General features: G+C 45.3%; 1 protein-coding gene across 1 annotated transcript; it reads left to right on the top strand.

Annotated features, from left to right (window-relative positions):
* Window positions 1-876: 876 nt before the first annotated feature.
* On the top strand, window positions 877-4,131 carry LOC120660878 (abscisic acid 8'-hydroxylase 3-like). Its single transcript, XM_039939530.1, has 7 exons — window positions 877-1,694; window positions 1,804-1,956; window positions 2,083-2,424; window positions 2,524-2,602; window positions 2,724-2,830; window positions 3,174-3,292; window positions 3,656-4,131. The coding sequence occupies exons 1-7, from the start codon at window positions 1,149-1,151 to the stop codon at window positions 3,804-3,806; spliced, it is 1,497 nt and encodes a 498-aa protein (XP_039795464.1). The 5' UTR covers window positions 877-1,148; the 3' UTR covers window positions 3,807-4,131.
* Window positions 4,132-20,946: the final 16,815 nt, after the last annotated feature.

Genomic DNA, 20,946 nt, shown 5'->3' with positions numbered 1-20,946 from the left:
TGGAGTTAGGGGGGCTAGAGCCCCCTCAACCCCCCATGTGGATCCACCACTGGATGTAGGCACGCTGTGACCACTAAACACGTCCGGATATGCAAACCTAGTGCGCATGTTCTAACATACTCCGTTGTTATTCCATAATGTACTTGTACTCCATTCTGAGGACGCATGACCAATCGGCAAGTTGATAAAATATCTGTTGCATCTTTTGGAAATATAATATATAATAAAAGAGATAAGTCGGTGCATATCAAATAAAGTTAGTGTTGATATAAAACAATAAACATGGTGAGCCATGCTAACAGACATTCAAGGAGGTTGTGGACAAATAGTCTTTCATATCAACGTCTATTATTTTTTTGGAAAATACTACAATTGTCATATGAGCATATGTCCCAACAAGTAATTTGAAATCTTTTTTAAGTGGTGAATCTAATACATTTTACCATACTAGTAATAGAAGGGAAATGGTTTTAGTGATTTCATAAAACACATCATATACTTCCTCCATCACAAATTATATATTAGTCGTTTTGGCTTTTCTAAATATATAGATTTTGATATGCATCTAGATATAATATATATTTAGATACATAGCTTAATTTTACTTCTAGAAAAGTCAAAACGACTAATAATTTGGAATGGATGAAGTATTTATGAACAAATTAAACGAAGTAGTGGGAACACAAAAAGATCCAAATCCAACTGGTTCCGAAATCAAAATGACAGCTAAGATTATTTGTGCTTCCCATGCTTAAGCAGGACTTATCCACTCGCATGCAGGTTTTGACTTTAACCTATGTAGCTATATGTGTGTTGAGACCCGCCAGCAGCGCTCCTTCTATAAATACCACGCAAGGCCTTCCCTCGCCCTCCACCAGTCGAAAGATCCAGCTACCAAAGATTTTTCTTCTCTGTCCCTCTCTCGCCTCTCGGTCTCTCCCCTCCTCACAACCGTCTCCTCCGTCTCTCTCTCTCTCTCTCTCTCTCTCTCTCTCTCTCTTCTCCCCGCGACCAACATATAAAGCAGGCACACACACACACACAGAAACGCACCAAGCGCACACCGAGGAAGGAACAAGAAAGGCAGCAGGCAGGCCATCAGTCTGCAATCGCAGCTGATCTGCTTCTCAGCAAGATCAGTTGGTTGGATGGCCTTCTTCTTCGTCCTCGTGTGCAGCCTCATTTTTGCAGCCATCGCCTCGTACGTCCACTACGCTCGCCGGCGGAAGGGTGAGGCCCAGGGCGGCTACGGCGGCGGCCATGCGAAGGCTTCCCTGAAGCTGCCCCCTGGCTCCATGGGCTGGCCTTACCTTGGCGAGACCCTGCAGCTCTACTCCCAGGACCCCAACGTCTTCTTCGCCTCCAAACAGAAGAGGTACGGCGAGATCTTCAAGACGCACCTCCTGGGCTGCCCGTGCGTGATGCTGGCGAGCCCGGAGGCGGCGCGGTTCGTGCTGGTGACGCACGCGCACCTGTTCAAGCCGACGTACCCGCGGAGCAAGGAGCGCATGATCGGGCCGTCGGCGCTCTTCTTCCACCAGGGCGAGTACCACCTCCGCCTCCGCAGGCTCGTGCAGGGCGCGCTCGGCCCCGACGCGCTGCGGGCGCTCGTGCCGGAGGTCGAGGCCGCCGTGCGCTCCACGCTCGCCGCCTGGGACGGCCGCGTAATGAGCACGTTCCACGCCATGAAGAGGGTAAGCATGCGCGGCAATTAACCTCCATGGCCAGCGATAGATGCCGGCCGGTAATGTCGGATTAATTTGGATGCTGATGAGAAAATCGCTTCTCGCTCTTACGTTTCAGCTGTCGTTCGATGTGGGCATCGTGACGATCTTCGGCGGCCGGCTCGACGAGCGGCGGAAGGCGGAGCTGAGGAGGAACTACTCCATCGTGGAGAAGGGCTACAACTGCTTCCCCAACAGCCTCCCTGGGACGCTGTACCACAAGGCGATGCAGGTACGCGACGGCATTCGCAGCTGGTCTATCTAGTACCTTCCGGGCGTTCCCTGCTGCTGTCTCGATCGGCCGGCAGCAAACAGCTAGCAGTACGTGATGACATGCGGAACCGTTTGGTGTATCCAGGCGCGGCGGCGGCTGCACGGCGTGCTGAGCGACATCATGCGCGAGCGGCGGGAGCGCGGCGAGCCGGGCTCCGACCTGCTGGGCTGCCTGATGCAGTCCCGGGGCGACGACGGCGCGCCCCTCCTGGCCGACGAGCAGGTCGCCGACAACATCATCGGCGTGCTGTTCGCGGCGCAGGACACGACGGCCAGCGTGCTCACCTGGATCGTCAAGTTCCTCCGCGAGCACCCCAAGCTCCTGGAGGCCGTCCGGGCGGAGCAGGCGGCGGTGCGCGAGGCCACCGACGGCGGGAGGCGGCCGCTGACGTGGGCGCACGCCAGGAGCATGGCGCTGACGCACAGGGTACGCGCAGTGTTTTCTTGTGGTTTTACGACTGATGGCGCGCCGTCGTTCTCTGCTTGTCCCCAACCAGCATCTCATTCCCATCCTCCGGTTGTTCAGGTGATTTTGGAGAGCTTAAGGATGGCGAGCATCATCTCCTTCACATTCCGGGAGGCCGTGGCTGACGTGGAGTACAAAGGTACGCACGTGCGCGCCGCCTGCTGCGGTCGACGTGGAGCAAGCTACGTCACCGAGGAGAGGAGGGCTCTAGCTAGCTGCTTAATTCTGATCCGGATTCCTTGTGTTCCCTTGGCGTGTAGGGTTCCTTATCCCCAAGGGGTGGAAGGTGATGCCGCTCTTCAGGAACATCCATCACAACCCGGACTACTTCCAGGATCCACACAAGTTCGACCCTTCTAGATTCCAGGTACATACGGGTCTCGTCTCCTCAGTCCTCACTGCTGTTGATGTGGATGCATGCCAAGAAACGACGGGAAATGGTTCCTGTACTTGGATGCTACTCCGTAGTAGATTTGCAATCTCCCTTTATTTGGTCAATACTACTCTCCCCAGTTCACAAACGACACTATACGTCTATACTAGTAGCATACAGCCACCCGACCTCGAAAGTCCTAGTACATATTTATCCTCCATACATCAATCCAAAGGCAGAGCTCTTTCCATTTTTGTAAACTCTAAAAAAGTAAAAGAATTCTAGTACAATTTGCTGATGAAACCAACTCTCCTCCTCTGGTTGTTTGTGACTGCAGGTGGCGCCGCGGCCGAACACCTTCCTGCCATTTGGGAACGGCGTGCACGCCTGCCCGGGCAACGAGCTGGCCAAGCTCGAGATGCTGATCCTCATCCACCACCTGGTCACCGGCTACAGGTGCGCGCCCCTCCTCGCAGATCCTCCATATATTCCCCCGTGTCCCTGTGGACCAGAACGCCGGCTTGGTGCCACTCCATGGGCCACCTCTGGCCCCGCACAAAATGCCACAACTCCACACACCACGCATGCTCCAAATCCCCCAATACGAGTGCATCGATCATACCATAAACCGTGGGTCCGTCCAGCGTTGTCACGAGCTCGCTGTCGTCTGCTTGCACAGCAGACTGACAACTACCCCCGGCCAGGCTGCTCCTATTCCTATGTGAGCAGCGTGAGCACTGATCACAGCTGCATCACGACGGCTCGGCGATCTTGCAGTGAGATTCTGACTGTTGTCTCGTGTGCATGCTCGATTTGCAGGTGGGAGATTGTTGGATCCAGTGACGAGGTCGAGTACAGCCCATTCCCCGTGCCCAAGCACGGCCTGCCTGTCAGGCTATGGAGAGACAACAGGACCGTGGACCGAAAGGGTGTTTGCGAGAGTGATGACGTTGAGGACATTATAGTTTGACACTCAAATTAGGCATTAATTTAACCTGGCTAGCTATAGAGTTTTTTTGGTTTCTTTCTCGTTTCCTTTTCCTTTTCGTTGCTTGCCTTTCTCCTGATCAAATTAAGTTGGAGGAGAAGAAAGAGGGCAGCTTTCTCTTCTCTCTTTTTCTTTACTTGTTTCTGATAATGGTGAAAAAGTAAGCTAATGTAGTAAGCTATGTGGATATCAAGTATCGTTGATACATTCGCCCAAACTAGGGAGCAGTATTGCCCCTTTGTTCCTACAATTTTGGGTTGTAATCTTTCACTGCTTTGAACTAAAGAACGTCCTGACAAGCTGAAAATTATTTGTTAATGTTGACATATGATTGGTGTTATTAGATTCATCAACGCCTAAGAAGAGTCATGGGTTTAGGGTTAGGGTTTTAGGGTTAGGACATTCTTGGGCGTTGACGAATCTAATAACACCAATCATATGTTACTCCATTTCGGCGGAAACCACTCATATGCTACTAATAAACGTTTGGTTTAGCATAAAACTAGCTAGACTCACTTAAATATATTTAGAATCCGAGAGAGTACCCTTTTGGGCCATTTCCCCTAGGCAGCTTACCCACGTTGCCGCTTGCCTATTGCAAAGGACTACCATACAGACCTACAAGAAATTTGTAATTCTATATATGAAAAAAAAACTTTGAGAAAAAATTAGATTATTTTATTGTTTCATCATTGTGTTGTTATTCAGTTTCTGCACTAGCTAACTCCAAAATTTCTTGGAAGCTTTTCTTCCACGTTATTGCTACTGAAGCAAAGCCAATGACGAGTGTCGCTAGACCAGTAATAAATGTACTTTGCCTCCAATAAGATATACAAGTTTGTTTGGTCTCTAATATCACGCTTTAACTAAAAATGCCTACAAAACTGTATTGTCTTAAATGAAAATAGACATATACAATATTGTACCGCCAATCTATACAAAAACGTACATATTCATGATCAAAGGTAAAAGGATATCGATCTATTATCTTATTATTTGGCCAACAAACGAAGCCTCCACGTTCGCTCTCAAGGCCTAGAAATTCCCACGTTAATCGGAGAAAAATAGAAAAATAAAAATTACCCACCACTGTCATTATGATAAAATTAGACTAAAATACCCTAAACCTATTAAAAATCACTCACCAATGCCATTATGAAAAATTAAATATAAAATATCATTTAGCTATGCATCAGTTACAAACATATACTATTAATAAAAACTAAAACTAACAACAATCAATCAAAATAAAACAAAAACAAAAATAATTATATGCATAATATTATTAAAGCTCAATAAATCAAATTGTTATTATAGGTACATCATATTTGAATTATTTTAACCAACAATAAGATATAATTTACGATAATGAACATGGTGACATGTAAATTTTTGAATTTTCAATACTAGCCGCGCAAATGCGCGGGCTATACGCCTAGTTTAGTATAAACCTAAATGAATCTACATTTCTGATCTGAGAAAGTAATGATTTAATTTGGTGTCAGGCAACAGAAACAAATAAAGAAATAATTTAGAACTTCCGTGAACTGTGGCAGCCCTGCCCGACATAAACCGGTTTAAGTGCGCTAACCATCATCAAAACGACAATTAGGGTTAACACGCACTTAAAACGGAGCAATCCGGCAGTGCTGTCGGGTAAAATCCCGATAAAACCACTTACACCTGGATCGAACAAAGCAGCATAACTCACACGAAGGCGAGTCCAGAGATTACAACTCCTCACAATATATTACACCACAGAGTTTAACATAAAAACAGAATTACAAACCAAGTTCCAAATTTAACAAAGTACTTTTCAAACCAACGTAACAGAAGTTCATCAGAGTTCTTTATTTTAGCGGAAAGTAATCACGAGAACTAACGACGATACGGATGTCTCGAGAAAGCCCGATACAAGACATCACTCGTTCTTGTCATCATTGGCCGGGGACGCATCCCACTCCACGGACCAACCAGGCGGAAGAGTGCAAGGCCAGGTCAAACTGGCAATCATATCCTCAAAGGTTTCACCTGAAACAAAATATAGCCACAAGCAAGGCTGAGTATTCTAATACTCAGCAAGGCTTACCCGACTGAGGGTATACTTAGCCCTTTATCTAGACATGCAAGGCTTTTGGCTTGAGGGGTTTGTTTTGCCGAAAAGCGATAAAGAGTGGGTCCTTAATTGCAGGTTTTAGCTTTCAGGTTCTAATTCAATTACCCATTCTAAGTGAGCATCTATCCAACAACATACATGGTGTACAAAATTTATCTTTCATCACTTAAACATATTCATCATCGTCATCAAGTTCCACTTCTTACTCTATGTAGCAGAAGAGTTAAGCAGTCCCATTATCCGTGAGAGGCGGACGATTCGAATCGAATTTGTTAACCTTGCAAGGCAGACCTAAACACACGTCACGTGGTTACTCCCAGAGTCACACGTGCAACATTTCCCCTTTCTTTCCGGGTTGTGGATCAGGGTCACCGTCCTCGACTACAGAGTACGACGACTCTGCACCCGCATGTGCGCGCATGAGAAACGACGTTCAAAGAAGGTGAAAGTAAAGTCCACTTGCCGGTCCAATCAGGTACTTAAGCTTACCGATTACCATATTCTCGGCATGTGTCTAGTACGTTCAAACGCTTAACCACCACTACCACACACTGCGGCCTTATCCAATTTCACTAAACAGACGGGGCATCACAAGTATCACAGCCCCGCCCGTAAGCCTTATAGTTACAGCAGGTATTAAACAATCAACTCCTATAATTCTCGCGAGTGACAGGAAATCACTCGACTTCTACCGAATAATTAGCATAGCCAACTAGCGACCTACACATACTAGTGTTCAAGCATAGGTACCTAGGATCATGCCACTAAGGTTCCAATCAACTCCTGTAACTTAGATGCACCAGTGGATAGAACAATAATAAGTTGCATAAGTTTACAATAATAGGAAATGCTCCGGGGCTTGCCTTCCTGGGCGTAGCTGGATCTGGGCTCTTCCGAAATCGGGTTCGGGTCTTGCGCAGCTTCAGTTAGATTAAGTTGAGCTTCGCGCTGCTCACTCTCGGACTCGGGCACCAGCTCGTAAGTTCCGTCAGCGAGAGTAGTAGTATCTATATGAGATGCAATGCACATGAGTCGTTGTGATGGTAGGAATTTATGAATTATTTCACAATAACGGTGTAACGCAAACAAAACCCGAAGTTAAGTGAAACACTTTCATTCATATTTTACTGGGCAATCGTTTATAGAGTATTAACTCAACACACATACAGTAATAAACTCAACAAAAATTACTTCAAACAGAAGGTAAACAGTACTAGCTATTCTGCAAAACTCATCCTAAATCTGGTAGCCAATTAACCAGACAGATCATGTAATCAGACAACTCCTAGAATAATATTGAATTATACAGATTAGACCAGAGTATAAAACAATCTCAAAATTTAACCGTAGGTCTAAAAAGGGATTAATTAGCTACTGTGAATTTTTCAGGATTTATTACGCACAGAAATAAATAGGAGAAAATAAACAAAACATACATCAGCTTAACAAGATGAATTTTTAGATCCTGTTCCAATCATGAACTGGGGCTCAAACTCCATGGACAATCTATACTATGCTAAAAGAACACTCAGAAATATTTTCATGATTTATTATCCACATAAACTATTTATCATAATTAATATCTACTAAACAAGCATTAACCCAAAGAAATAGCTACACAAATCTAAAAATATTGAAACTTGGACAGTGGTGCTCATTTAGTATTGGAAATACACAGAAAAAGTTTCATATATATATCTAAGTCAGAACATCCAGAAATAAAAAGCAAAATATTTTACTAGATCTAGCCAAGATTAGGGTTTCATCTAGTTACAAAGGTCAACTGGTGCTCAAATTTTTATACAACACTAAGCATTCCATTTATTACCTACCAGACAAAAATCACCTATAGATTCTAAGTAGAACTCCTAGAACAATTATAGCCTTTGAAATCTAATCTTTTTCCTAGATTAAAATACAAACAGAAAATAAACATGTGCATGTAATGAAAGTTGTAGATCTTGTTGCAAGGATTCCAGAACATTTGGATTTGCATTTTTCTGATTTTTCTATGAATTTATATTGATTTTGCAAGTTTGCTGGTTTGGAAAACAAAAAGGAAAAAGAATTTCTTTTTGCACAAAGGCCCCTGGAAGAAGCTTTCTTCTCGCGGATAGGCCCCTGGCCGGATTTGGAAGCAGGGGAGGCGGCGGTTAGCCGGATTCCGGCGCCTGCGGCGGCCGGCGGCGAGGGGGAATAGGAGGAGGAGCATGTGGGCGGCGAGAGCAACCTCGGGGTGGCCTTGGTTGGGCGCGAGACGGCCGGAGGCGGCGGCTCCGCGGAGCAGGAGCGGCGGCGGCGGCGGTTGGCGGCGGCGGCGGCGGTCCAGTGGGCCGGGGCGGCGCCGAGCAGGTCGAGGAGTACCTGTGGAAGGCGAGGAAGGTGGCTGCGGTGTCGGTTTGGCGCGGGAAAGGGTGGAGGGGTGAGCTCCACGGCGAGCTAGGGGGCGGCGGCGCTGATGGCTGCGGCGGCGGCCGTTCCAGGCGGAAAGGAGCGCGTGGAGCTGGCTCTCGCGCTCAGGGAGGAAGGAGAGAGGGGTGAGGGCGTTGTGGAGCTCGCGGGATGGTTCTAGGCGAGCCTGGGCGAGAGAGAGGGCGCTCGCGGTCGGACGGCACCGCACGGCGTCGCCGTGGCGCTTCGTCGGCGGTCCTCGGCGTGCGCGCACGGGGTGGCGCCGCGTGGCGAGTTCAAGCGGGTTAGGGTGGCCGGTCTGGGCGAACCAGGTGGGGGGGGCGACCTGGCCGGGTGGGCGGCGCGCGGCCGGCGGCTCTGCCCGGCCGGGCGCGAGACAGGGGAGGGGAGAGAGAGCAGAGAGGGTAGAGAGAAAGAGAGAAAGAAAAAATTTGATTGAATTCAAATTTGAATCTTCCTCAAAATTTTCAAATAACACTCGAAAATTTTTGAATACGAAAGATGTTCCAAAATTCAAATCCTACCACTTTTGTTTCAAGCTTGTTTTCATTTGAGGCTTAAATCAAAAGTTAATTTGAAATCCCGACGAACGTACGTTATCAGTCGATTCGAGTTTGAATTCAAAATTTCTTCAACTATTGTATGGAAACTCGAAAATACTTGAACATGAAAGTTGTTTCACATTGAAAATGCTACAACTTTGGTTTTGGGCAGAACTTCGTTTGAGCTATGTTTTTGGAATTATTCTCTAAGAATATTTGTTTAAAACTTGAAAAGAAACAATTTAAATCTTTAAAACCTTGATTCAAATGATTCGTCATTTCATGTGCTAAACTTCACTTTCTCACTTTGATTTCAACTAGACTTTGATTTATCGTGATGTTAATGACATGCCAACTCAGATTCAAAAGCACACTAGCATTGGATTTAAAATTATTTAAGGCTTCCGAACTATGCACATAAACACAATCACCCGCATACATACACATGCATTTATTTCGGCTTTTCTTGGTTAAGGTGCAGGATTTGATGCTAATGACCCTGGTTTAACTAATTAAACACCTGGGGTGTTACATCCTACCCCCCTTAAAAAGAATCTCGACCCGAGATTCGAGTAAATAGGCTAAGTGTGGAAGGTGTGTGTACCTTGGAGGGAAGCTAGAAAACCACGATAATGTTCATTTAGATAAGTTTCGGTCTCCCAAGTGGCTTCTTCTTCAGTGTGATGACTCCACTGGATTTTGTACATTTTAACTACTTTTCTTCTTGTTACCCTTTCTTTCTGATCCAGAACTTTGATAGGATATTCCACATAGGAAAGGTCCGGTTCTACCTGTATATCCTCTTGCTCAACAATCTCCGTGGGAACTCGGACACATTTCTTAAGCTGAGAAACATGGAAGATGTCGTGTATGGTGGATAGTTGTGGAGGAAGTCTCACTCTATAGGCCACGGGTCCACAAATTTCGATAATTTCATAGGGACCAACGTATCTGGGAGCCAGTTTTCCTTTCACTCCAAATCTTTGTACACCCCTGGTTGGAGAAACCCGAAGGTATACATGATTTCCAACTTCGAATTGCAAGGGATCTCTTCTTTTGTCAAAATAGCTCTTTTGCCTAGATTGTGCCGCTTTAATATTTGCTTGGATTACCTTCACTTTTTCTTCTATCTCGGTTACAAGATCAGGTCCGAATACCACTCGTTCTCCAACTTGCGACCAGTTTAAAGGAGTACGACACCTTCGACCATACAAGGCCTCAAAAGGTGCCATTTTCAAACTTTCTTGATAGCTATTGTTGTATGAAAATTCTGCTAGAGTTAAACACTTATCCCAACTCTTGTCAAAGTGAATGACACAAGCCCTCAACATGTCTTCTAGGATTTGGTTTACTCTCTCTGTTTGTCCATCGGTTTGAGGATGATAAGCTGAGCTTCGAATCAGTTTGGTACCAAGTGAAGCTTGCAATTGTTCCCAAAAGCGTGCTGTGAATTGGGTACCACGATCAGAAATGATCGTTTTAGGTACTCCATGCAGGCAAACAATGCGATCGAGATAAATGTCGGCATATCTCTTGGCGTTATAGGTGGTGTGCACTGGGATGAAATGGGCCGTCTTTGTAAGTCTATCCACGATAACCCAAATGGAGTCGTGCTTCTGAGAGGTGTTTGGCAATCCAACAATGAAATCCATACTTATGTCTTCCCATTTTCATGATGGAATAGACAAAGGTTGAAGAGGGCCGGCTACCTTCAAGTGGCTGGCTTTCACTCGCCGACAGGTATCACATTCAGAAACATACTTAGCAATTTCCCTTTTCATCCTAGTCCACCAGAAGTTTTGTTTAAGATCTTGATACATTTTGTTACTGCCTGGATGGATGGAGAACTTGGAAAGATGTGCCTTATCGAGAATTTGCTTTCGGAGCTCATGATTCTTTGGAACGACTAAGCGGCTTTCGAACCATAGAATTCCATTGTGATCTTGGCGGAAACACTTATATTTTTCTTCCCCTTGGGAGAGCTTCTGCTTGATGATGTTAATACCTTCGTCATGTAGTTGCGCCATGATAATTTGATCGTGGAGGGTTGGTTCAATGGAAATGTGGTTTAAAGTGCCTTGGGGAATCATTTCCAAATTAAGTCTTCTCATTTCATTGCACAGTGTCTGGTCATAATATTCCACAGATAGGCAATTACAATGAGTTTTGCGGCTTAGTGCATCCGCGACAACATTGGCCTTGCCTGGATGGTAGTGCACCTCGAGATCGTAGTCTTTGATTAATTCCAACCATCTTCTTTGTCTCATATTTAGATCGGCTTGGGTGAAGATATATTTGAGACTCTTATGGTCTGTGTAGATATTGCAATGAGTGCCCATAAGATAATGTCTCCAAATTTTCAGAGCATGGATGACGGCTGCTAACTCGAGGTCATGAGTGGGATAGTTCTGCTCATGAGGCCGAAGAGATCGTGAAGCATAGGCAATGACTCTATTGTCTTGCATGAGCACACAACCAAGACCTGTACCAGACGCGTCACAATACACGTCAAAGGGCTTGGCATTATCAGGTTGAGCTAAGACGGGGGCCTTAGTCAGCAACTCCCTTAAAGTGTGGAAAGCTTTCTCACATCTTTCATCCCAGACAAATTTGATTCCTTTCTTCAACAGTTCGGTCATAGGCTTAGCAATTTTTGAGAAGTCCGGAATGAATCGACGATAATATCCAGCTAGACCAAGAAAACTGCGAATCTGATGAACGGAAGCAGGAGATTTCCAGTCCATCACTTCTTGCACCTTACTAGGATCAACGGCTATGCCTTCACTGGATATAGTATGACCCAAAAATTTCACCCTGTCTAACCAAAATTCACATTTGGAAAACTTAGCATATAACTGATGATCTCTAAGACGTTGAAGAACGATGCGCAAATGTTTGGCATGGTCCTCCTCATTCTTGGAATAAACAAGGATGTCGTCAATGAAGACCACGACAAACTTGTCAAGATCAGGCATGAACACCGAATTCATAAGGTACATGAAATAGGCAGGTGCATTTGTGAGGCCAAAGGACATGACTAAATATTCATATAGTCCATATCTTGTAGAGAAGGCTGTTTTAGGAATATCACAGGGTCGAATTTTAATCTGATGATATCCAGAACGAAGATCCAACTTTGAAAACACCCTAGCTCCAGCCAACTGATCAAATAAAACATCAATGCGGGGCAGGGGATATTTATTTTTGATTGTCACCGCATTGAGAGGCCGGTAGTCCACACACAATCTCAAACTATCATCCTTTTTCTTCACAAATAAAGCTGGACAACCCCAAGGTGATGCACTAGGGCGAATAAAACCTTTGTCAAGAAGTTCTTGAAGTTGGATTTTTAATTCGGCCAATTCCTTGGGTGGCATTCTATAGGACCTTTTTGAGATAGGTGCAGTGCCTGGCTGTAACTCAATAATAAACTCGATGTCCCTATCCGGTGGCATTCCTGGCAAGTCATCCGGAAAAACATCGGCAAACTCGCATACCACTGGGATTTCTTCTAATCTGGATTCGCTCATGGCATATGCGTAGGAATTTGTGCACTCTTGGGAGGGCAAATAAAGAGTAGTGGCTCCTTGGATCGGGGAATTTATTTCAACGGCCCTGGAGGAAATGTCCAAAGCCACTCCATGCCGAGTCATCCAATCCATTCCCAATATTATGTCTAGTCCTTCTAGTGCCAACAAGATCAGATCAGTTTTGATGACTTTACTACCCAGTTTGATTGGAACGTTTCTTATGATTTGATTTGAAGCAATTTTTCCACCCGGTGTTGATATCATATAAGACCCTTTTGTGTGACAGAAATCCAAACCCACTTTTGCACCAAATTTTGCATTAATGAAACTATGGGATGCACCGGAATCAAATAGTATAACTACAGGCTTGTTGTGGATAGAAAAGGTACCCGTCATCACTGGTGCACCCTTAGGAAGTTCTGCAAGAGCGGTGAAGTTGACTCGCCCTTGCCTGACCTGAACAGTCTGCCTTCTTCCCTTGTTCTGGTTGTTCTGAGTAGAACCTTGACCCTGGTTTTGTTTCTTAGGCTGCGGACACTCGCGGGCGAAATGAGATGAACTCCCACAGTTGAAGCAACGATTTCCTCCACTTGGACGGGCTGGCTGGGGAGCATTTGGCCTTGGGCCAGTTAACTGAGGAATAGGGGGTCGCATTACACCCTGCTGCTGTGGCGGCCTAAAAACCCAACGCCCTGGCTGAGGGGCCTTCTGAGGGATTGTAGGAGAAACATTCTGCACGAAACGATACCTCGGTGACTGAACACTCGAGGGTCCAGGTGGAGCCTTCCGCTTCTTCTCAGCACGATGAGCCACAATGCAATCTTCTTGCGTAATTGCCAGATTAACCAGCTCATTGTATGTGTCGACCCTAATGGGATTCAGACGTTCCTTGAGCTTGGTATTGAGCCCTCTACGGAAGCGGTCACGCTTCTTTGCATCTGTGTCAGCATGATAGCCCGCGTACTGACAAAGACCATTGAAAGCTTGGGCATATTGAATAACCGTACGAGTCCCTTGAGTGAGAGCCAGGAACTCATTCAGTTTCCTCTCCATAAGACCCTCTGGAATATGATGGTCCCTAAATGCATTCTTGAATTCATTCCAAGTAACAACATGATCGGCCGGAAGCATTCCATGGTAGTTGTCCCACCAAAGACGAGCAGAACCGCGAAGCTGTTGTGCGGCAAAGAGAGTCTTATTTTCCTCTGAACATGGCACCGGAAGTAGTGCAAATTTGGACTCGATTGTGCGAATCCAAGCATCCGCATCCAGTGGTTCTTCTGTCTTGTGGAACAGAGGAGGCTGGGTTGCAAAGAAATCCTGATAACCAGCAGCTTGAGGTTGATGGGCGTGGTGTCCACCTCGCTGCTGCCCTTGGACAAGTTGGCGAAGCAACTCAGTCTGGGCGGCCAGGACTTCCGCAATGCCTGGTGGTGGGGGTGGCGGCTGCTGTGATCCGCTACCACTCGCGTTCACGAAACCCTCCGGATTACCACGCGTTGATCCCACCATCTGGAATAAGAAAAATTCCTTCGTAAGCAGGTGGGATGCAAAGCCCCAAAATACAAAAGAATAGGTGCAGATCAATGAAACTCGTATGAATTATATAACAACATGGACAAAAAGTTGTTCGTTTCAAGAACAACTCTTGACAGCAGAGGGATATTTTAACATTCAACACCTTTGTATTCTACTCAATCACTTCGGCAAATAAAGTCATTTGCTGAGTTCGGTAACTTCCTATATTCAAACACGGCAGACAGAACAGAGTCTAGATAGACCTTAATCGTGAAAAATAACACGTGCTCAGGTGCAAACCTCAGTATTTTCCTATTACCACATGTACTTTTATTGATTTCCAGATTAAGATCATGATGCATGCATGACCTATTCGTCCTCACAAAACAAACAACTGCCAAATAGCTTTGGACTTACGGGGTTAGCGCTGGTAGCATAGCACAAAATTACGTCTCTCCCTATATATGTCTAGCCGAATTCTAACCGTTCTTAACTTAACGTAATCGCGGTTAGTGTACCTGCAGAAGATGCATAGAATGTAAATATATAAATATCCACGACTGGACCCTTCGTGCCAGCACTCACGAACGGCCCCCATGTGTCCTACGCCACATGGGTAACGCATATGCAGTTGCCCACATATTCACCCATACATTGCCATTCACTATAGAAACGGCAGCCATACAATTTTCCGCCGTATGGCCAACGTTAAACATACGCTACTCAGCGGCGTATTCACAAGTTCCTTTACTCCCAATATAATCGACCGAGGTCGGTATATTGGTAGCAGCTCAAGTAGGCCACTACTTGAGCACAGCGTTCGGTTCGCATCACCGACGGGAAGGTCAGTCTCCCTCAGCTGACTGATTATACTTTACTCCCAATATAGTCAACCGATAGTTGATATATTGGCAGCACCTCAAGTAAGCCATTGCTTGAGGGCAACGTTCGGCTCGCATCACCGACGGGAAGGTCAGACTCCCTCAGCTGACTGAGGATCCTTACCTTCTTACCATAGCGTAGGTGCGTCGTTACAGAATTTAAGGGTTGATTGAGCACAAAAAAAGGTCTGACAGAAAGTAAGTGCTGGAAGTCAGGTATATAATGACATAAGTTAAATAGCCACCTAGTAACTTCCCATAATTCCCTTAGGGCTTTACGAACTAGGCACCACCTTAACGAACCAACGTATCTTGCAAACGCAAGTGTTATGGTCAAAATTTTAATAAAATCCTTCAAAAACTCGTCACTAACTCTGGTGCACGCTTTGTTCGGCTCTGATACCAGCTGTGGCAGCCCTGCCCGACATAAACCGGCTTAAGTGCGCTAACCATCATCAAAACGACAATTAGGGTTAACACGCACTTAAAACGGAGCAATCCGGCAGTGCTGTCGGGTAAAATCCCGATAAAACCACTTACACCTGGATCGAACAAAGCAGCATAACTCACACGAAGGCGAGTCCAAAGATTACAACTCCTCACAATATATTACACCACAGAGTTTAACATAAAAACAGAATTACAAACCAAGTTCCAAATTTAACAAAGTACTTTTCAAACCAACGTAACAGAAGTTCATCAGAGTTCTTTATTTTAGCGGAAAGTAATCACGAGAACTAACGACGATACGGATGTCTCGAGAAAGCCCGATACAAGACATCACTCGTTCTTGTCATCATTGGCCGGGGACGCATCCCACTCCACGGACCAACCAGGCGGAAGAGTGCAAGGCCAGGTCAAACTGGCAATCATATCCTCAAAGGTTTCACCTGAAACAAAATATAGCCACAAGCAAGGCTGAGTATTCTAATACTCAGCAAGGCTTACCCGACTGAGGGTATACTTAGCCCTTTATCTAGACATGCAAGGCTTTTGGCTTGAGGGGTTTGTTTTGCCGAAAAGCGATAAAGAGTGGGTCCTTAATTGCAGGTTTTAGCTTTCAGGTTCTAGTTCAATTACCCATTCTAAGTGAGCATCTATCCAACAACATACATGGTGTACAAAATTTATCTTTCATCACTTAAACATATTCATCATCGTCATCAAGTTCCACTTCTTACTCTATGTAGCAGAAGAGTTAAGCAGTCCCATTATCCGTGAGAGGCGGACGATTCGAATCGAATTTGTTAACCTTGCAAGGCAGACCTAAACACACGTCACGTGGTTACTCCCAGAGTCACACGTGCAACATTTCCCCTTTCTTTCCGGGTTGTGGATCAGGGTCACCGTCCTCGACTACAGAGTACGACGACTCTGCACCCGCATGTGCGCGCATGAGAAACGACGTTCAAAGAAGGTGAAAGTAAAGTCCACTTGCCGGTCCAATCAGGTACTTAAGCTTACCGATTACCATATTCTCGGCATGTGTCTAGTACGTTCAAACGCTTAACCACCACTACCACACACTGCGGCCTTATCCAATTTCACTAAACAGACGGGGCATCACAAGTACCACAGCCCCGCCCGTAAGCCTTATAGTTACAGCAGGTATTAAACAATCAACTCCTATAATTCTCGCGAGTGACAGGAAATCACTCGACTTCTACCGAATAATTAGCATAGCCAACTAGCGACCTACACATACTAGTGTTCAAGCATAGGTACCTAGGATCATGCCACTAAGGTTCCAATCAACTCCTGTAACTTAGATGCACCAGTGGATAGAACAATAATAAGTTGCATAAGTTTACAATAATAGGAAATGCTCCGGGGCTTGCCTTCCTGGGCGTAGCTGGATCTGGGCTCTTCCGAAATCGGGTTCGGGTCTTGCGCAGCTTCAGTTAGATTAACTTGAGCTTCGCGCTGCTCACTCTCGGACTCGGGCACCAGCTCGTAAGTTCCGTCAGCGAGAGTAGTAGTATCTATATGAGATGCAATGCACATGAGTCGTTGTGATGGTAGGAATTTATGAATTATTTCACAATAACGGTGTAACGCAAACAAAACCCGAAGTTAAGTGAAACACTTTCATTCATATTTTACTGGGCAATCGTTTATAGAGTATTAACTCAACACACATACAGTAATAAACTCAACAAAAATTACTTCAAACAGAAGGTAAACAGTACTAGCTATTCTGCAAAACTCATCCTAAATCTGGTAGCCAATTAACCAGACAGATCATGTAATCAGACAACTCCTAGAATAATATTGAATTATACAGATTAGACCAGAGTATAAAACAATCTCAAAATTTAACCGTAGGTCTAAAAAGGGATTAATTAGCTACTGTGAATTTTTCAGGATTTATTACGCACAGAAATAAATAGGAGAAAATAAACAAAACATACATCAGCTTAACAAGATGAATTTTTAGATCCTGTTCCAATCATGAACTGGGGCTCAAACTCCATGGACAATCTATACTATGCTAAAAGAACACTCAGAAATATTTTCATGATTTATTATCCACATAAACTATTTATCATAATTAATATCTACTAAACAAGCATTAACCCAAAGAAATAGCTACACAAATCTAAAAATATTGAAACTTGGACAGTGGTGCTCATTTAGTATTGGAAATACACAGAAAAAGTTTCATATATATATCTAAGTCAGAACATCCAGAAATAAAAAGCAAAATATTTTACTAGATCTAGCCAAGATTAGGGTTTCATCTAGTTACAAAGGTCAACTGGTGCTCAAATTTTTATACAACACTAAGCATTCCATGTATTACCTACCAGACAAAAATCACCTATAGATTCTAAGTAGAACTCCTAGAACAATTATAGCCTTTGAAATATAATCTTTTTTCTAGATTAAAATACAAACAGAAAATAAACATGTGCATGTAATGAAAGTTGTAGATCTTGTTGCAAGGATTCCAGAACATTTGGATTTGCATTTTTCTGATTTTTCTATGAATTTATATTGATTTTGCAAGTTTGCTGGTTTGGAAAACAAAAAGGAAAAAGAATTTCTTTTTGCACAAAGGCCCCTGGAAGAAGCTTTCTTCTCGCGGATAGGCCCCTGGCCGGATTTGGAAGCAGGGGAGGCGGCGGTTAGCCGGATTCCGGCGCCTGCGGCGGCCGGCGGCGAGGGGGAATAGGAGGAGGAGCATGTGGGCGGCGAGAGCAACCTCGGGGTGGCCTTGGTTGGGCGCGAGACGGCCGGAGGCGGCGGCTCCGCGGAGCAGGAGCGGCGGCGGCGGCGGTTGGCGGCGGCGGCGGCGGTCCAGTGGGCCGGGGCGGCGCCGAGCAGGTCGAGGAGTACCTGTGGAAGGCGAGGAAGGTGGCTGCGGGGTCGGTTTGGCGCGGGAAAGGGTGGAGGGGTGAGCTCCACGGCGAGCTAGGGGGCGGCGGCGCTGATGGCTGCGGCGGCGGTCGTTCCAGGCGGAAAGGAGCGCGTGGAGCTGGCTCTCGCGCTCAGGGAGGAAGGAGAGAGGGGTGAGGGCGTTGTGGAGCTCGCGGGATGGTTCTAGGCGAGCCTGGGCGAGAGAGAGGGCGCTCGCGGTCGGACGGCACCGCACGGCGTCGCCGTGGCGCTTCGTCGGCGGTCCTCGGCGTGCGCGCACGGGGTGGCGCCGCGTGGCGAGTTCAAGCGGGTTAGGGTGGCCGGTCTGGGCGAACCAGGTGGGGGGGGCGACCTGGCCGGGTGGGCGGCGCGCGGCCGGCGGCTCTGCCCGGCCGGGCGCGAGACAGGGGAGGGGAGAGAGAGCAGAGAGGGTAGAGAGAAAGAGAGAAAGAAAAAATTTGATTGAATTCAAATTTGAATCTTCCTCAAAATTTTCAAATAACACTCGAAAATTTTTGAATACGAAAGATGTTCCAAAATTCAAATCCTACCACTTTTGTTTCAAGCTTGTTTTCATTTGAGGCTTAAATCAAAAGTTAATTTGAAATCCCGACGAACGTACGTTATCAGTCGATTCGAGTTTGAATTCAAAATTTCTTCAACTATTGTATGGAAACTCGAAAATACTTGAACATGAAAGTTGTTTCACTTTGAAAATGCTACAACTTTGGTTTTGGGCAGAACTTCGTTTGAGCTATGCTTTTGGAATTATTCTCTAAGAATATTTGTTTAAAACTTGAAAAGAAACAATTTAAATCTTTAAAACCTTGATTCAAATGATTCGTCATTTCATGTGCTAAACTTCACTTTCTCACTTTGATTTCAACTAGACTTTGATTTATCGTGATGTTAATGACATGCCAACTCAGATTCAAAAGCACACTAGCATTGGATTAAAAATTATTTAAGGCTTCCGAACTATGCACATAAACACAATCACCCGCATACATACACATGCATTTATTTCGACTTTTCTTGGTTAAGGTGCAGGATTTGATGCTAATGACCCTGGTTTAACTAATTAAACACCTGGGGTGTTACATGAACTAACTGTTTCTACCAAATAATACAACATTTATGGAAAAAATTGGGAAGAAACACCTCTCAGAAGTTAAATGTACCACATTCACCCTGTTCGTTGTGCTGATTTCGGCTGGTTTATGTGAGAGGGAAGAAGCTGAAAGAAGTCGAAAGAAACGAAGGGAACGGAGTGATTAACTATTTCTTATCCAATCCGATATACTCTTTTTCCCCATAGTTTGACATATCTCCCTCGAAAAGAAATCATGTCCCATCACCCCACCATCTCCGTTTGCTATGCCAAACCAAACAAGAGAACAGCCTACAGGAGCCTGATCATCATTTGGTCCACCCCCATCTAGGGGTGGTAAAGGGCCTAAAATTTTGACTAGAAATTCTAAGAGCCGGGTTTTAAAAGGCCGGGCTTTAATTTTATACAATTTTGAACTAAAAAATTTAAGGGCCCTGATGGACTGTGAAGAGGCCACTAGAACCATGGTCCATTACCACCCCTGCCCCCACCAGGAATCCTATCCATCTTCCGTTAGAATTTTAGTGGGCATATTTTCTACTGTTTGAGATCTGTGCATCATACATGATTGCATCTAATCCACACTAGGGGCAGCAAACATGCGTGTAGCGGGCGGAAGTGGAGCAAACATACAGCATGAGGCGGACACGTGTCGCACCATGAGTGGAGGGCGTGGTTGAGAAGTTAAACAAGTTCGTAACTTCAAATCATATTTTCTCTCGAACCATGAATCCGATTTACATTTCGTTTGAACCAAAATATTCTTTAGAATTAATGGAACAAAACAAGATACAATATATTATTTTATTTTTTATTTTAGAATTTCAACGTACTATCATAACATTTTGAATAGGTCATTTCAACATATGTAGTATACTATTTCAACATTTATTCTAAAAATGTTGAATTGGTTTATCCAAAGTGTAGGATTAGTCTTTTGAATGTTGAATCATTTCGAAAAAAATGTTGAAGATGGTAATACCTGAATTAGAATAGAAAAAATAGAAAGAAGCAAAGCACAGCAAATCAGAGGGATCGATAGCTTGCATCTCCGCTTCTGCACGTTGTTCGTTGCACTCTTGGCCCCCTATTTTGTGCTAGCTGCATGCAATTAGAGTGACAGCGGTTCTTCTGCAGCTGCGCTGAGCAAGTCATATATTAATTGAGTCTTGGACTTTAAAGATATCACATCAATTTATCTTCCGGAAGACATATAAGAAGCCCCTGCCCCCACCCCCACCCCCACCCCCACCCTCACCGTCACCGCCCTGGCGAATTGGCGATGGCAGGCGTGGGAGAGCCCCAGCACCGACACGCCGTACATGCTGCTGCTGATGAAACACGTGTGTATCGAAACCAAAGCGACGACGAGCCAATCATGACGGAACCACCCCCCGCCGCCGCTGGAGCCCCGGTCCGGACGGCGCCCGTCGGGTGAGTTGGCGCCCACTGCACCCCCACTCGCCGTCTCGCGACAAGGCCCGTCGATTGGAGTCCAGCTCACGCTGACCGGGCAGCGGGAGCGGCCGGTACGGGTCTTGTATGTTGCAACAATGCTAGCGCACGTTTTTCGGGAAAAAAAATTTATGCATAGTATACTAAATGAAGTCTATTTGCAAAAATTTTTTAGAAATGAGGGTAAGTTTTCGCGA

This window comes from Panicum virgatum, chromosome 2N, assembly GCF_016808335.1.
Source record: "Panicum virgatum strain AP13 chromosome 2N, P.virgatum_v5, whole genome shotgun sequence".
Taxonomy (NCBI): Eukaryota; Viridiplantae; Streptophyta; class Magnoliopsida; order Poales; family Poaceae; genus Panicum; species Panicum virgatum.
Note: the sequence above shows the minus strand (reverse complement) of the source record. Positions and strands in the feature narration are given on the sequence as shown.

Bases quoted from the DNA above. Each gene is read 5' to 3' on its own strand.
- LOC120660878 (XM_039939530.1), top strand. From the start codon at position 1,149: ATGGCCTTCTTCTTCGTCCTCGTGTGCAGCCTCATTTTTGCAGCCATC. The intron at 2,425-2,523 runs GTACGCGCAGTG...CCGGTTGTTCAG, and splicing joins GCATGGCGCTGACGCACAGG to GTGATTTTGGAGAGCTTAAG. The intron at 2,603-2,723 runs GTACGCACGTGC...CTTGGCGTGTAG, and splicing joins GGCTGACGTGGAGTACAAAG to GGTTCCTTATCCCCAAGGGG.